This window comes from Artemia franciscana, unplaced genomic scaffold (assembly GCF_032884065.1).
Source record: "Artemia franciscana unplaced genomic scaffold, ASM3288406v1 PGA_scaffold_55, whole genome shotgun sequence".
Classification (NCBI taxonomy): domain Eukaryota; kingdom Metazoa; phylum Arthropoda; class Branchiopoda; order Anostraca; family Artemiidae; genus Artemia; species Artemia franciscana.
This window is the reverse complement of record NW_027062695.1, coordinates 193322-209616: the sequence shown is the minus strand read 5'-3', so window position 1 is coordinate 209616 and position 16295 is coordinate 193322. Positions and strand designations below refer to the sequence as shown.

The 16295-nt window shown below is 34.8% G+C and overlaps 1 protein-coding gene across 5 annotated transcripts in view; it reads left to right on the top strand.

Moving 5' to 3' along the window:
- LOC136042006 (uncharacterized) overlaps positions 1 to 13645 on the top strand; it is a 55598-nt gene extending 41953 nt beyond the window's left edge. For 4 of the 5 annotated variants that reach the window (XM_065726842.1, XM_065726843.1, XM_065726845.1 and 1 more), the window contains exon 3: positions 13455 to 13645. In XM_065726842.1, the coding sequence (XP_065582914.1) occupies positions 13455 to 13585 (131 nt within the window). In that variant the 3' untranslated portion in view covers positions 13586 to 13645. Of the gene's footprint in view, positions 1 to 2682; positions 3901 to 13454 lie in introns of those variants that run through there. The other variant, XM_065726841.1, reaches the window with a different exon arrangement.
- The last annotated feature ends 2650 nt before the right edge of the window (positions 13646 to 16295 follow it).

Here is a 16295-nt window from a genome sequence, read left to right as displayed (position 1 = left end):
GACAAAACTTAAGATTTAGTGTAAAGAGCGAGGTATTAACGAGGATACAAACCCCCTTGTATACATAATAAAAATATAAGATTATGAAAGTTTGTTACGTAAGTTGCTAATTTATAAGTTACGTATAATTTTTACTAATAAAAACGTTCGTTAAAAATTAAAAGTTCTAGTTGCCTTTTTAAGCAACCGAAAAATTGGAGGGCAACTAGGCCTCCTTCTCCACCCCTTATTTCTCAAAATCGTCTGATCAAAACTAAGAGAAAGCCATTTAGCCAAAAAAAAGAATTAATATACAAATTTCATTTTAATAATTTATTTGCGGAGAGCCAAAACCAAACATGCATTAATTCAAAAACGTTCAGAAATTAAATAAAAAAAACTAATTTTTTTAGCTGAAAGTAAGGAGCGACATTAAAACTTAAAACGAACAGAAATTACTCCGTATATAAAATGGTTTGTCCCCTCCGCAATCCCTCGCTCTTTACGCTAAAGTTTGATTTTTTGTCACAATTTTACTTTTTAAAACAATTAAAAACTTGACTCGTTGCCACAATTCTGCTTTTTAAAACAATTAAAAGCTTTAGCGTAAAGAGCGAGGCATTGCGGAGGGGACAAACCATTTTATATACGGAGTAATTTCTGTTCGTTTTAAGTTTTAATGTCGCTCCTTACTTTCAGCTAAAAAAATTAGTTTTTTTTATTTAATTCTACACCAAAGAAGGAGCGCCAGTGTAGCTGAGAGTTCAACTGAGATAGACGCGTGCAATGACTGCAATCGCCTCAATTGACCAAAACCAAAACCAGTTGACGTTGGCATTCACTTTGATTCAGACCAAATTGAATAATGAGTGACAGTGAAATAGTGATTGGATTGTTGGATAGTTTAGCTTCTGAGGATTATGAACGTAGAAGGCGATATAAATGATATCGCCTTCCACGTTCATCAGCTAAACTAATATAAAGCTCATTCGCGTCGCAGAATACTCTCAGGTGAGAGTGATAGTGATCATAAAACATACAATGGCTTCGGAGCCCAGAGTTTCAGGTAAATTTATAGCAAACAGTATTATTGGTTTTCGAATAAAGTAAATATAACACTCGATGCCTTTTTTAACGCTCTTTACAAATATAGTAATCACTTCTACCGGAAATTCAGATTTAAGCACTTTTTGACCTCTTCAAAATGACCTAAATAAGGGGTATAAAAAAGGCTTAAAACATTGGTCTCAAACTTTATAACATTGGACTGAAACTTACCGTTTCATTATAAATCCATTTTTTAATGTTATATTATCCCCAAGCACTGATTTTCCACGATTAAATTGGATAAATAAATTTTACCAATAATATGGCGTTTTCTTTTCCTTGTCGCCGAAATGTCAATTAATTTCCGTCTCTTTTTTTACAAAATAATACCGGCTACGTTTTCTCAGCGCCAGTATTAGTTGTCGCCGAAATTTCAATTAAAGCATGCGTTTTCTCAGCTCCAAAATTAGTTCAATATTACAATAATTAACGCAGAAAAACATGATAAACGTTTAACATTTTTCATGAAAACAGAAAAACATTGAATGAAACAACAATTTTAATAGTAAAAAAGGATAATTACCTTTATGATTGCAGTTAAACAATCTCGGAAACTGAAACCAGCCGGATATCCGAATCCTCATCTGAATCCTCATCAGAATATTCTTCTTGGTTGGCTTCAGCTTCCACAACTCTAGAAGGTGAGGGCTCTGATCCGGGGGGGGTAAAGCTTTTTTGCTTCAATTAAGAAATAATGCAGGCGCTCTTCTGCCTCATAAGTTTCGAGGAAGAGAAATCTAGCAATATACTGCTTTAAATACAGACTCCTCATCCCCAACCTTTAGCAACTTTTCTTAAGAGAGTGCCATAGCCTCCTAACACATTGGGTGTGGATGGTTGCATCCTCAGGGTCAACAAAGTTGTTGGAGTGATTGACCTGGTGGTGAGTAAAGCCGAGTTGTGACAGATCGGAGTATTATTATTAATTATCATTGTTTCATTAATTAAATTAATAAAATAATTAATTAATTAAATCATTAATTAGTATAATTAAGGTTAATAATTATGATAATTAATTGAATTATTCAAACTTTGTTATTAACAGTAAAATAAAAAAACACACATGAAAAAATCAATGATGTCATCATCCTTGTGCAAAAATTTAATTGCAACCTCCACAGCTTGAATTTGCAGACATTTACAATATATATAACCTCGTGAAATATTTATCTACACCTTCTTCCGTCGGCTTCCATATTTTCGACCAAAAACGCATGCTTTTATTTAAAATTCGATGTCAAGGAAGAAAAAAACGTCATAACATTGGAAAGATTAATTTATCCAAATTAAGATTGGAAAATCAGTGCTTGTGGGTTATATAACATTAAAAAAATGGATTTATAATGAAATTAAATAAAAAAACAAGTTTTTTAAATGAAAGTAAGGAGCGACATTAAAACTTAAAACGAACAGAAATTACTCCGTATATGAAAAGGGCTTTTCCTTCTCAACGCACCGCTCTTTACGCTAAAGTTTGAGTCTTTCTCTTAACTCTACATTTTAAAACAGTAAACAACCGTTAGAATGAGCCTTCTCACAACATTCTAGGACAACTGGGTCGATACGATCACCCCTGGGAAAAAAAAAACCAACAAATAAACACGCATCCGTGATCTGCCTTCTGGCAAAAATTTTAAAATTCCACATTTTTGTAGATAGGAGCTTGAAACTTCTACTGCAGTGTTCTCTGATACGCTGAATCTGATGGTGTGATTTTCGTTAAGATTCTATGACTTTTACGGGGGTTTCCCCCTATTTTCTAAGATAACGCAAATTTTCTCAGGCTCGTAACTTTTGATGGGTAAGACTAAACTTGATGAAACTTATATATTTAAAATCAGCATTAAAATGCGATTCTTTTGATGTAGCTATTCCTACCAAAATTCCATTTTTTAGAGTTTTGGTTACTATTGAGCCGGGTCGCTCCTTACTACAGTTCGTTACCACGAACTGTTTGACAGTAAGTTTGAGATCCACGTTATAATGTATTCAAGGTTTGTTCTTAATGTTCTAAGCCTTTTTTATAGCCTACCTCATATTTAGGTCATTTTTAAGTGGTCAAAAAGTGCTTAAATCTGAATTTCCGGTAGAAGTGATTATTTTATTTGTAAAGACCCCAAAAAAAGGCATCGAGTGGTATATTAACTCTATATGAAAGCCATAATACTGTTTGCTATAATTTTACCGAGTTTCAAACTCATGCTCGATATGGCTCTCGGAGCTCTGAAATTAGTTCTAGGAACGACAAATCTAGCTCTCGTAGCCCATAAATAGGTTCTAGAACTATAAGAACTGGCTCTGTAAGCCCCGCAAAAATCCATGACAGAAAGCGAAAGGCTTCTCCAGAAAAGGAAAATGGTAAAAGATTAAAAGAAAACACGTCAAATGACTCTCTATTCAAAAAGATTTCTGGGGAACGTTCTGGTAACAAAGAGGGTCCCAAGATCCATAAAAAATGCCAAAGTTGCAAATAGAGCTTTCTCTGAGCCTTTGGAAATAGGGAAGCTGAAAGATTTATTTGAGCGCCACCCTAGGCCTGCGAATACAGATAAAATTGTTGTTCCCAAGGTGAATAGTGAAATTTGGGCTACTCTCTCATCACGTGCTAAGCAGAGGGATGCTAAGGCACTTCAAGTGCAGCGGACTATTGTTCACTCAACCTTATGTGTTTTAGAGGCAGCAAATGATATTCTTGAGTTCAAAAATAAGCAGATCAAAGAAAAGGTTGTTAAAGACCTAACAGATGCAGTTCACATGCTTGGCCTAACCAATTATGATTTAAGTCTAAAAAGACGCCATGCGATGAAATTCGAGGTGAGCCCAGATCCCATGGTAGCATCCGCTTTATGCGCTCCCAAAGTCAAAGTCACGGAGTTTCTCTTCTCTAGAAAGATAACTACATCATTTATAAAAAATATTAAATAACTTAGGAGAAAGGGTTTTGCCCTGTTTTACTTCCAGCTTAATATCGAATTAATGATACATTATAAATGATATATTATTCCAATACTTATGGGACCTCATCCCTAAGCCTCCATGGTATGATTCCCTTACCCCTCGAAAAAACTTATCAATGATAAATAATGGGAACTAACCCCTGATCCTCCCTCCAAGGTTAACCCCCCCTCCCCTAAAATATATTAACGATATTTTATCTAAGAAAATAGGAGCTGACCCTTGGCCTTCCCTCCATTGCCTGACCACTCCTTTCCCAAAAAAGTCTAATTGAGGATTCTTTATTTCGAAAACCATGTGACCCGCCCCCTAGTATTCCCTTCATGAAAAAAAAAGAACTTATCGGCGATATTTTCTTCCCAACATCAAGGAAGCTGAACCCTTGCCCTGCCTCCATTGCCTGCTCCCCTCTTCCCCTAAAAAACAACTTATCAACGATACTTCATTTTTAAATAATGGGAGATGACCCCTTGCCCTCCCTTCATGGTTTGATCTCCTCTCCAAAAAAATAAAATATTAATTGTATTTGACTCAAAACATCATAGGAGCTGACCCTTGGCCTTCCCTCCCTGGCACAACGCCCCGAAGAACCAACCCCCCAAAAACATATTCAAAATATTTTATTCAAAAAATCATGGGAGCCAACCCCTGGTCCTCCCTTCAGAGCCTAACCACCCCCACAAAAAAAACTTATTGACAATATCTCATTCCTAAAATCATAGGAACCGATCCTTGGCCTCCCTTCATGGCCCGACCCCTACCCTCAGAAAACTTATTAACGATATTTTTTTATCAAACTCATTTGGGCTGACACCTGGCCCTCCCTCCATGTACCCCCAACCCCTCTTATAAAAAACAACTTATTGGCGATATTTCATTTCAATAATCAGGGGATCTGACCCCTGTCCATCCCTCCATCTCCCGACCCCTTCCTTCTAAAAAACCACAACTTGTTAACGGTATTTTACCGTTAAAGTCATAGGAAAATTATGTGAACTGATCTCTGGCTCTCCCTCAACGGCTTGACCTCCCCCCTAAAAAAAGCTTATTCATGGTATTTTATTCAAATATAACAGGTGTTGACCCATGGTCCTCCTCCATGGCCCGAAGCCCCACCCCACCCCACAAAGTAACAAAAACTTATTCAACATATTTTAAAAAAATCAGGGCCAGCTGACCCCTGGCCCTCCATCCACACACAAAAAAAACTGAACTGACCCCTAGTCCTTCCCTCATGGCCCAACCCCTCACCTAAAAAAAATAGTAACGATATTTTATACTAAAGTTCATGGGAACTGACTTCTTTCCCTCCCTCTATGTCCCAGCCCCTCCCCTCCCGAAACAATTTATTAACGACATTTCATTTCAATAGTCACGGGATCTGACCCCTGTCCATCCCTTCATGTCCATACCTCCTTACTTCCAAAAAACAACTTATTGAAGATACTTTATTCCAAAAATTATGGGAGCTGACCCGTGGCCCAAACCCCATGACCCATCACCCCCCCCCCCCCCCCCCACACACACACACAAACTTATTAACGACATTTTACTACAAATATCACGGTAGTTGACCCCTGGCTCTTCTTCCATTGACCAACCTTGCCAAGACTGTTTCCAGATTTATATAGTTTTATTTTGGAATTAAAAATCAACTTGAAATAGGGAATTTCAAAAACTTGAAACTTTGGCAATCGAAAACACACAAAAATTAATTTAAAAAAAATTCAGAGAATGGAGTTTTTCAAAGGAAAGTAAAGGCCATAATAAACTTAAGATCAGAAGAAACATAAACCTACAATGGCTCAAACTCAAAATGATCAGAAGCTGCTACTAAAGAATGAATGAAACCCAAAACGAACAGATATTAAATGAACAATCTTAGAAAAGAAACATACAACGGGTACTAATATAAATGAAAAAATAAATCTTGAAACGAGTGAAACTTAAATTGAAAATGTAAATCAAGTTTGAAACGAAGAAGAATCCCAACAAACAAGAGTTTGGGTATTGCCTCCTTCTCTTACTGTAAAATTCTTAAACATTCTGCTTAATTTATAAAGGCTTAGAGATGCTGTCGATTAAGTTTTCAATTGATAAGTGCCTGAGTGACCAGACCCCTCTAGTTCCAAGTTTCATTGATTTAGAACAAGCACTTGATTCAGCTAATGAGCTTATCCTAACTTTGTATGGTATACCGGATGAATGTGTTAATAAGATTAGTGCTATTTTCAAAATAAATTGGTGCGGTTAAGGCTTGTGGCTGATTTCTTATTTAATCAGGAGTGAAATAAAGTTGCGGTCTATCCCGATTCAATGGGATCATTTTGATGGATTTTGTCCTAAGGATCACGGCAAAGGCTATGGGAGAGCAGACCATGAAATCAATTGATAAGATATTACTCTCTTAAAATATACTGAAGATTTCGTTTTCTTAAATGAAAATGTTAGTAAAAATTAAAGATTTTTAGGAGGTTTTTACTGTCCAGGTTGCCAAAATAAATTTGAAAGTTAAAATTAAGAAGACTAAGTCACTTAGACTAGGAATAAATTAAAGGGAAGAGGTGATGTTGGGTAATGATAATATCCATCAATTAGATAGCTTTACTTACCTGAGTAGTATTATTAGTAAAGATGTTGGATACAATGAATCTGATAAAAGCAGAGAAACCAAGGCCCTAGGGGTTTTTCACAGTTGAAAAAAAGTTTTGAACAATAGGAAGATAAATTTTCCAACCGAGATAAAATAATGGAAGTTACATTGATGACAGTGTTCAAGCATGGTTTTAAAATGTGGACGTTTCCAGAAGACGGAAAGATTTTTTAGATGTTTTGTGGAGGAATTCTTAATGAATTGTTTTGGGTAACCGTTTGACTGACCGCAATTCAACAGTAACATGTACAAAATTCGGTTCTATTCCGCTTTTTATGGCTATAATGAGAGGCTTAGGTTAGGACATATTTTGCGGATAAAGGATGACAATTCCCAAAGATCGACTTTTTGGGCCACTCATCTAGGACAAACAAAAAACAGGTCATCCCCGTAAGGGGATGGAAATAGGTCGTAACATAGGATTCAAAATAAATTCTTGGGAATGTGTAAATTTCGAAGCTTTGAATAGATTATGATTGAGCAGAAACGTGCTCAGCTATGTTGGACTTGGGTGGCTTGGTGCTGCAATGAGTTATTGGTAGTAGTAACAGTTGAAAATCTAATTAATCGTTCAATAGATATAAATTCAAAACAAATTGAACTTAATGGATGAGCAAGTTTGAGAACAAGCTTCAAAAGGTTTTTGCTAAAAAAAAAGAAAAAAAAATTGTTCCTCTAATGCAACTTTGAAGGTAAATAAGTCATTCAAATTGGGAACGTTTTAATTGGGTGAGACAGAGGCGCCATTTGGGGGGTCTGGGGTGGGCAAATGCCCGCCCCAGATTTTCCAGGGGGCCCAAGCTTCCACCACAAAGGGCCCTTTGCCGGCCATAATAATCCATTATATCCAACATAATCCATTCTGTCCAATTGATTTGAAATTACTGCACGCCTATTAACCAAAGAGCGTAATTACCTGATGACCTTTGGGGTAATTACGCTATTTGCTATTAATCATTGTAAACTTTGAAAGTAGGTTAGATACATAATAAAATTCCCGAGTTCTGTCAAACGCCCCTTTCCTAGATGATTATATTAATATTATAAATTCTGAATTTTTACAGTAATTCCTCTAGGTTGACGGATTAAAATAGGTCAGTTCCTGTCAAATGCTTTGATGTTTATTTCCTTGTTTTAGTAAATATAAGCCACTGTTTTAGATTACTCGAGTCAGTTCTTATTCTGTTTCTGTCCTCGTCTTATGTACATTTACTGTGTCATATGTGTAAATAAACATTTTTATGCTCGACACATGAACCTTATGAAAGTTAGAGACGCTTGACATCCTCTGTTGGTAAAACCCCAGATTGTAGGCCAACGCTACAATAAGACTATAAAGACGAGAGCACAGAGAGAAGTAGAAGACTTTACATCATTAAGCCTATTAACTTTTTAGTTAGGTAAATATAAAGGTATTAATAGCCATTAGCATTAGAACTTCATCCAATCTGGAAATCGGACTATTACTTTGGCGGATAAAATGAAGCGAGAGCACTCTGAGACCATTGGCCATCTACTAGCCGAATTTGACAGAAGGCTCACAGATAACTTGCCAGCGCTGAGCACACTCGAAGCCTTGGATCCAAGCTCAACAAGGTTTATGGACACAGAGTTGTTCAAGCGTTTCTCTGCTCTCTACGGCGAGCTGAATATCAACGACATTCTTCTCGAATCTCAAGCTGGTATTGCCAAGCGTTTCGTGCTCGATGAGGAGAAGAAGCCGGAAAACTTCCTAGACATTGTCGATCATCTTCAGGCATTACCAGTGGCTTACTCAGAAGTAACTAAATTACTTTGTATTGCTGTCACACTTTCTGTGACAACAGCGAACAATGAGAATTTGTTTTCTCGCTTAGAAATAGTGAAAAACTACCTGCGGTATACAACAGGAGACGGTTGTCTCAGTCACCTCCTTTTGATGTTTGCAGAGAAGGATTTAGTAAAAATTTGGACCACAACCCGCTTGCTAATGATTTTGCTAAGATGGAACCTCGGCGGTTCCTCTTGTTACCTTGAGTGTTGCAAGATTTTCTTCTCTTATTATGTTTTTCCTTTTTGTAATTATATTTGATCTGAAAGAATTCTGCTGAACGAAAACCGAGATTTTGGTTGCAACCCTCAGCATACTAATGAAGATTACTTTCATCGCCGTATTGTTTACTTAAATAAGAAAGTTTCTCGCTGAGGAACGCCAACCTGTAGTCTGGTTGAATTTTCCACTTTCAGTTTAATCACTTAACCTCGTTGATTGTGATCTTTGATGTTAGAATTAATCTTAGAGGTCAGTGTGGTTGAGTTCCAAATTCGGTTACAGTACACTTCCAAGCAACACATGGGTGCTGAAAATGCGTTTTTACTTAAAATATTCGATCGATGTGCTTTTAAAACTCGCATTTTTTCTTACGCGACACGAAGTGAGTCGGGGGGCTGGGGGCCAAGATGGAGTTCATGCCCACTCCAATATTTGGTCCAAATGGCGCCTCTGGGGTGAGGGGGTTATAGCCTTGATTTTCCAATGAAACCAAATATTTTCATCACCTATCCCACATATTTGATATCTTTAATTCAATTCAAAATTGTGAACACCTAAAAGGTTATGAATAGCTCCAACACTTAGCTTCCACAACCACACACCTATTTAAATAATTGAATTTGACACCATCTACTTAGGCATACCCACCCCTCCAAAGAATATTTATTTCAATTGGCAAAACCTATCAAAATGAAGGAGACCCAAACTAATTGTTTTTTTTGATCGACCTGGAGGTATTAATTCTCTGCAAATGATATAATCACACTTGTAATTTTAGCAACATAATGAAAGTTTCAATTTGCTCTGAGTCAAGATTTTTATAGTCTTATTTGTCACCGCTTTCTTGCGATAAAGTACTCTTCTTAATCAAATGAAAAATGGAGGGTCAGTATAAGATTCCAAATTTTGGCGCAAATGACTCACTGTACCTATGTAACGATAAATACTAATTTGAAAGAGAAATATATTTTGTAAGGCTTAACCTAATTGACAAAATGGAGATAGTTTGTCAAGAAAAAGTGTATACCAGATAATAAATCCTTTCCTCAATATCATAGCTCAAAAACCTTATTATTCTTTTAGCATTGGTTGACTCTAATATGGAGCACTTTCAGTATAATTCGAAGTAAAACTTATACAAAAAAAGAAACATGTCGAACCGCAAAATGGATTATTTTAGCTTGCAATTAAACAAAAAAGGTACTTTCAGATGAAATTGAAGAGCAACATTAAAACTTAAAACGAACAAAAATTATTCCAAGTTTGCGGATGATAAGTCCTTCTCAGGTCCCCATTTTTGCACTGAAAATTTCACAGTGTAACACTAATGTAAAATGTAACACTAATTTTTAATCCATTTATTCCAATTTCTCGTCAATTATATACTTCAAATAAAAGTACTTCTTTTTCCAATTCTAGTCCTAGTAAAATGAGTGGGGAGGTCAGGAAGAGACAAACCCATTATACACAAAATTATATCTGTCTGTTTTAACTTTTAATGTCTTTCATCCCTTACAGTTGTAAAACTTACTTTTTATTTAATTACTATTCATTTTTAAGAACATATCTGGGTTTTCACTCTAAATGTGAGGAGGGCTACTGCCTCCTCAGAAAAGACTCTTCAAATAAAAACTTGACCTTTGCACAGCAAAAGTTACTCGTATTGTATGGTTTATTCTGTCCTCGTGAAGGGAGATTAGAGGTTGAATCTGTAACTAAATTAATATTCATTCAATTCGCAGGAACAATGATAAAATTTTTGCTTTGTAGATAGTGGCTTTAGTGCTCCCATACCCGTTGAACTTTATTGCCCAATTGCCATGACTGCCATTTCGCCACTTTATTGCACCGCCATTTGAGGTAGTTTATTCGATCTTCAAAAAGTTCTAAAGCCTATTGTGTAATTTGTTCTATGCTGAAAACTGAAAATGACAAACTACAAAATAGATTTCGAAATATGGAACTTCTTTTATATACAGTAGTATAACATCGAAAAAAAAATATATAGTTATAAAAAACTTTGAGGTTGCAGAGATTTTCAGGAACTAATATTAATTTAATCATTTAGCTTATTATTAATAGTTCTTTCCAGTCATCTCGATTAACATACTGATTTGTTTTTATTTTTTGTCGATGTCTTGAAGGACTGAAGTACACTGTTAAAAATACATACAGTTATTATACTAAACGCAAAGGATGCAAAAGACCCTAAAATTTATACGGTTTGGAGAGGATGGTAAACCCTAGCTTGTACTTCTTTTTTTTTGTTCTCGACTTTTAAATTTATTTTTTAATCGTTTCGGTATATGTTTATTCATCTATAACAGAATATGTTACTCTTAGGTAAATGTGATTATCTATTTTAAATTCTGTTGATTCGGGCTTCATTCAATCTTAGATTGTAATTTTTGGTCGTTTTAGGTTAGAATTATTATAGAACTTTATATTTCTGATCGTCTTAAGTTTAATACAACTCTGCAATTTTTGTTGTAAAAGCTCTTCCTCCGGGTTTATTAAATCCATTATTAGTAATCCACCAGATATTTCAAAGAAGGGATTATTGGCGAAGGGTATATGAAGAAATACTTCATGTAAATTAAAAGGAACAGAGAAATTGAATAAAAAAAAAACTGTTTCCTTAAAATTAATTTTTCAAAGCAAACTACATAAAATCAAAAACGAGCAGAAATTAAGTCAAATAGCCATTCAAATTTTACACGAACAGAAATCACCATCAATGAATAACGAGACCAAAACATTAACTACAATGAATAATCCATCCAAACTTAAAACCAACAAATATTACCACAAAAAAGAGCAGGGCTAAGTTCCCTTAAGCCTTCTAAAGGCCAAAGTGTCATTTGCACTCATCTGAAAATAAAATAAACTTCAAACGTTTGCTCTTTTATGTCGCTTTTAAACCCAAAATTGTTGGGACTCCCAGGCATGGATATAATAAAATATTAAACAGTCAGTCTACTTTCATTAGTTTCTTTTCAGGAGGCCTGTTACTAAGATAAAAAAAATAATGTTTTTTCCGTAAAGCACGAAATAACTCCCTAGCCTTTATAGGGCTTAAATGGTGTTATCCCTACTCCTGTTTGAGGTGATTTCTGTTCATTCGGATTTTGTATTTGACGAGGTATCTTCCTTCTCGTCCCATTTATTCTTTGATAGTAATAGCTGTTCGTTTTAAGTTTGAATTTTTATTTGACTTCGTTTCTGGGCGTATTTGGTATTAAGTAGCTGCTTAGTTGTCTTTTAAAATATTCATTTTTGAAAAAGTGTTTTTAAAATTAATGACATATAGAAGATAAAATATAATATGCAAAAAAAGCTCATATCTGATGAACTAAAGTTTCTGTTTCGTACTAACAAAATCCAAGAGGGCGATACAAATGCAACACTTTCATATTTTAAGTTTTGTTCATACTGAACGAAATTAAAAACGAACTTCTATATTGGCTCAGGAAACAATCCCTCAAGGTGGCGAACCGATTAGACACTTAATATGCCCCCATTTCCCCTTTACAACTCAGATCTTGGCAATTTGCATAATCTACGGCCCTTGTCCCAGGGGCTGAGGGGGCCATACCATCCCCAGCACCAATTTTGGGCTTTTCAACATATCTGAAAAAAGTAACAATCTAAATTTTTGCTGTGACATGAAGGGTGTTGCTGAGTGGGGCTGGCTGTCCTCCGATTTCTTTTAGTCATTAAAACCAATCAACAAATTTCAATATAAATTTGGATAAGTCCAGCAATACGGCTCCTCTCCATCCTTAGAAAGTCGTATTTTTTTTTACATGTGAGGTAAATGGTTCTTTACTAAGTCAACGCTAAAACTTCATCTCTTGTATGTTGAATGACTAAGTATTGTTGTGTCAAGTAAATTTGTGCAACTATTTTTGCAAGGATCAAAGGATTTATACCTGTATCAAAAGCCTTCGCACTGGTTTCTATTCTAAAGCTCAAATTTAGTAAGTAAACATCTTTCCATTCTTTACTAGAGGTATTTGGAAGTAAAGTAGCGCTATCTACATTAAATTTTAATAGATGGTTCTAATGTTTAGTGCAATTAGGGAGGTAATTTCTTTGCAACACTTTCTTCAATATGAGCAAGTGGTTGATTTTCAGTCCAGCTTTGAATTTTCTCAATCTCTTAATGAATTGGGATGTGAAAATTGAATTAATTGTGAAAACTGCAGTTGCTGTTTGTAATCCAAATGTAATTTACATGCTAAAATGCTAATGAATGCTAAACTGAATGTTTCAAGCCGCCTGGTAACACACTTGAAAGACGAGGACAATTATCTTTATATGTGTAAAACCTTTTCTAGAGCTGCCAAGCCGAATGTTACCATGCCTAACCTTGTTATAATAAGCCCATACGAAGTCCAGACCGTAGAAGAGGCTATGCACGCTTTACTTGCATTTTCTCTTGGATCCTCGTCTTTTGGGATGGTTTTCTTCGAATATTTGACTTGCAATAATTATAGCTCAGTTATTCTTACAGATTTGAAAGAAAATAGAAATTAATGTTTGAAAAATAACCTCAATCTGTTAAAAGGGCAAAATATTTTACACAACTTAAAAGCTAAATTCAAAAGCTAAAGCTAAAAAGCCCGGAGAAGAGATTTTTCTCATTCCTAGTGTAAAGCCGCCTTTGTAAAAAAAAAACATAAAAAACAACAAAAATTATCAGTTTATATTTACTTTTTGTTGTAGGTTTTCCAAGAGAAAGAATGATCAGGAGCTTCAAAGTGAAGAAAGCTGCGAGAGGGCCAAGATACAGCATCAGAGGAAAGAAGATTCCCGCGGGCTTTGTTGCAGTTAGAGGGAAGAAATGGGACAGTTAAACAGTACTAACATTATATCTTATAAATTATTTTGGTAAAATATAACTTGTAATTGTTGAACTACTCTTTCGATTTCTTTGGGACAAATTCCGATGCTTTGGCAAGAAGTCTTTGAACCAAAGGAATTCTTAGCCAAAAATTATGAACTATATAACTAAAGATAAAACAATAAATAAAGAATCCTCAGTTTAGTTTGATGATAGTTTTTAAAAATATTAAAAAAAAAGAAACTTATCATAACCATTTAGGGACTGTAATGCCTGATCAAAAGCAATGAATAGAACTAAAGAGTAATATTCAATAAAACAAAAAATATAACAGTAGAAACAAAACCAGAAGAAGTAGAACAAGGAGCAAGACGTAATAATGATTAACCAATATAAGGGAAAACAAAAAGGAAAGAAAAACATAACAATTAAAACTAATAACTTTAACAAGGAAAGTTTTTTTTAAACTTCGAACCGACATGAAATTTTGAAAAGAAAAAAGAAAAAAAAAGAACCAAAAATTCACAATGTGATCACTGGTTTAAAATTAGTTGCTACTGCACGATAATTACTCAACTATTAGAATTATTAATAAGTAATGGTAATATAATAGCTAACATGCTGAATCAGAATAGTAAACAATAGGATATTTGGAAATAGCAACAATACTAGGTTTATTCGAACAAAATGTTCCTAAGAATCTCTTAGCAAAATGACGCTAAGATGAATGGAATATTGTTAATCACTTTATGAGTATAAGACGGCACTGATATCTTTGATTTTCCGTCGGAAAAGTACAATTCAGAGAATTAGCTTGTTTAGTGATAAAGGCTGCCATTATTCACTGCACTGTAATGTTGAACAGGCGTGACAAATTTTTATTTGTACTGAACATACTGGATTGAATAGCTTCATCCATTTTCTAGAAGTATCTTCTTAATTAAAGTTACATCCATTTTTTTTATTTGTAAAAATAAATAAAGTTGTTTTTACAAACTACTATTTTTGATCAAAATAAATTTTGTCTTTGTCGGACCCAAGAATTTTTTTCAAAAGCCCGTCACTTGAGAGCTAAAGTAGCATGCCGGAAAAGCAATGAACAAAGGGACAGCAATCAATTATAGACACAAATAACTTTTGTCACTTAAGACATCAATATGAAAAATAGAAACAAATAAAAAGTGTTCAGTTGTGATCTAATGAAAAAGTATTACATGAACATAGGATTTCCTTGTAAGAAATGACAATAAAAGTGAAGCTAAAGAAAGAAACACTGGGATAGGAAGGGCTGTACGTGGATAGCCAAAATAAGACAATAGAACTAATACAGAAATCTGTTAATTAAATTGAATGAATTTATTTTATAATCCATCAAAATAAGAGGCATGGTGATGGAGTATAACAAAAAGAAAGAAAAAGAAAAGTAAAAAGACACACATGCAAAAACACAAAAGAGATATATACAAAAAACAGTAACAAACACATACAAAATAAAAACAGGAATAGAACCAAACAATTCAAAAAAGTAAGCCACTCCAAGGGTGGCAAATCTCTAAGTGAATCATGCAAATAAATGCAAAATAAAAACGGTAATATATAGAAGAAAACAATCAAACTAGCATTAAAACAAAAAACCCTTCCAAGGGTGGTTTGATGGATAATAGTAAGCTTGAAAAAAGACTTATCAGCAGCATTAAGAGGATCAAGAAATTTATATCTCGCTTGCAGCTCACCATTACTAGTCCAAGGAGGAACCCGAATAAAGAAATTCAAATATTTGAAATAATCCCTTCTGATTTCCATTTTATGTGATTGGTTAAAAATGTCCCAGAAAGGAACCTGGTATAGAGCATGCGCGAGGGAAACAAAATTATATACTTTCGCAAAATGGCGTTTACCAGGATTCAGCTGTGGTCAAACAGCAGAAGTTTACGCATTACATATCTTACGGTCGGTTCGGGCACTTCGTAATTTTTTAGTTAGCTTCAGAGATGTACCAATATGTAATCTAAGGTACACATGTTCCTGCAATGGTATAACATCGTGATCACCCAGATTTACTCTATCAGGGGTTTTGGAAAGGTTAAAATTAAATAATATCACTTGAAACTTAGCCGCATTTTTAGAATGACTAATCCCATTATAATACTTAGCAATCTTCCTAAGACTTTTTTTTTCAAATTAAACACAGCCATACTTAGGCAAAAACATCATTTGCATAATATAAAAAAAATGCACTAACACCATTCAATATGTAGGAAGGTGATAAATCACCTTGAGCTCTTAAGGCCGCATTATTGTATTTAATAGGAGACATAATGGCCGCTTGTTTAATTCCAAGATTCAAACGAAGTTCTGAAGGAATGAGCAAAGATTCAATCTTTAAACGTACTTGGAGGTGTCTATAGATGCAACAAAGAGATCGAACCACATCAACAGATATCCCCCTTTTTAATATCTCAGGCATAGCCTAAGAATAAATTGGATGTCCAAAAGCATTACTAATGCTATATGCGCCAATAGCCAAATGACCTTTCACCATCGTTCAATATTGTACATAAACTCCTCAAAGCATGGTAGCAACCGAGACAAGGTTGCAACCCAAACTGAAAAGGAGGCATGATACACTGCTGTCAAACATAACCCAGAAATCTTCGAAAACAAATTAGAAACTGTAACGGGCCTATAAGACGAATACTAAAAAAGCGGTTTCCCTTTTTCCG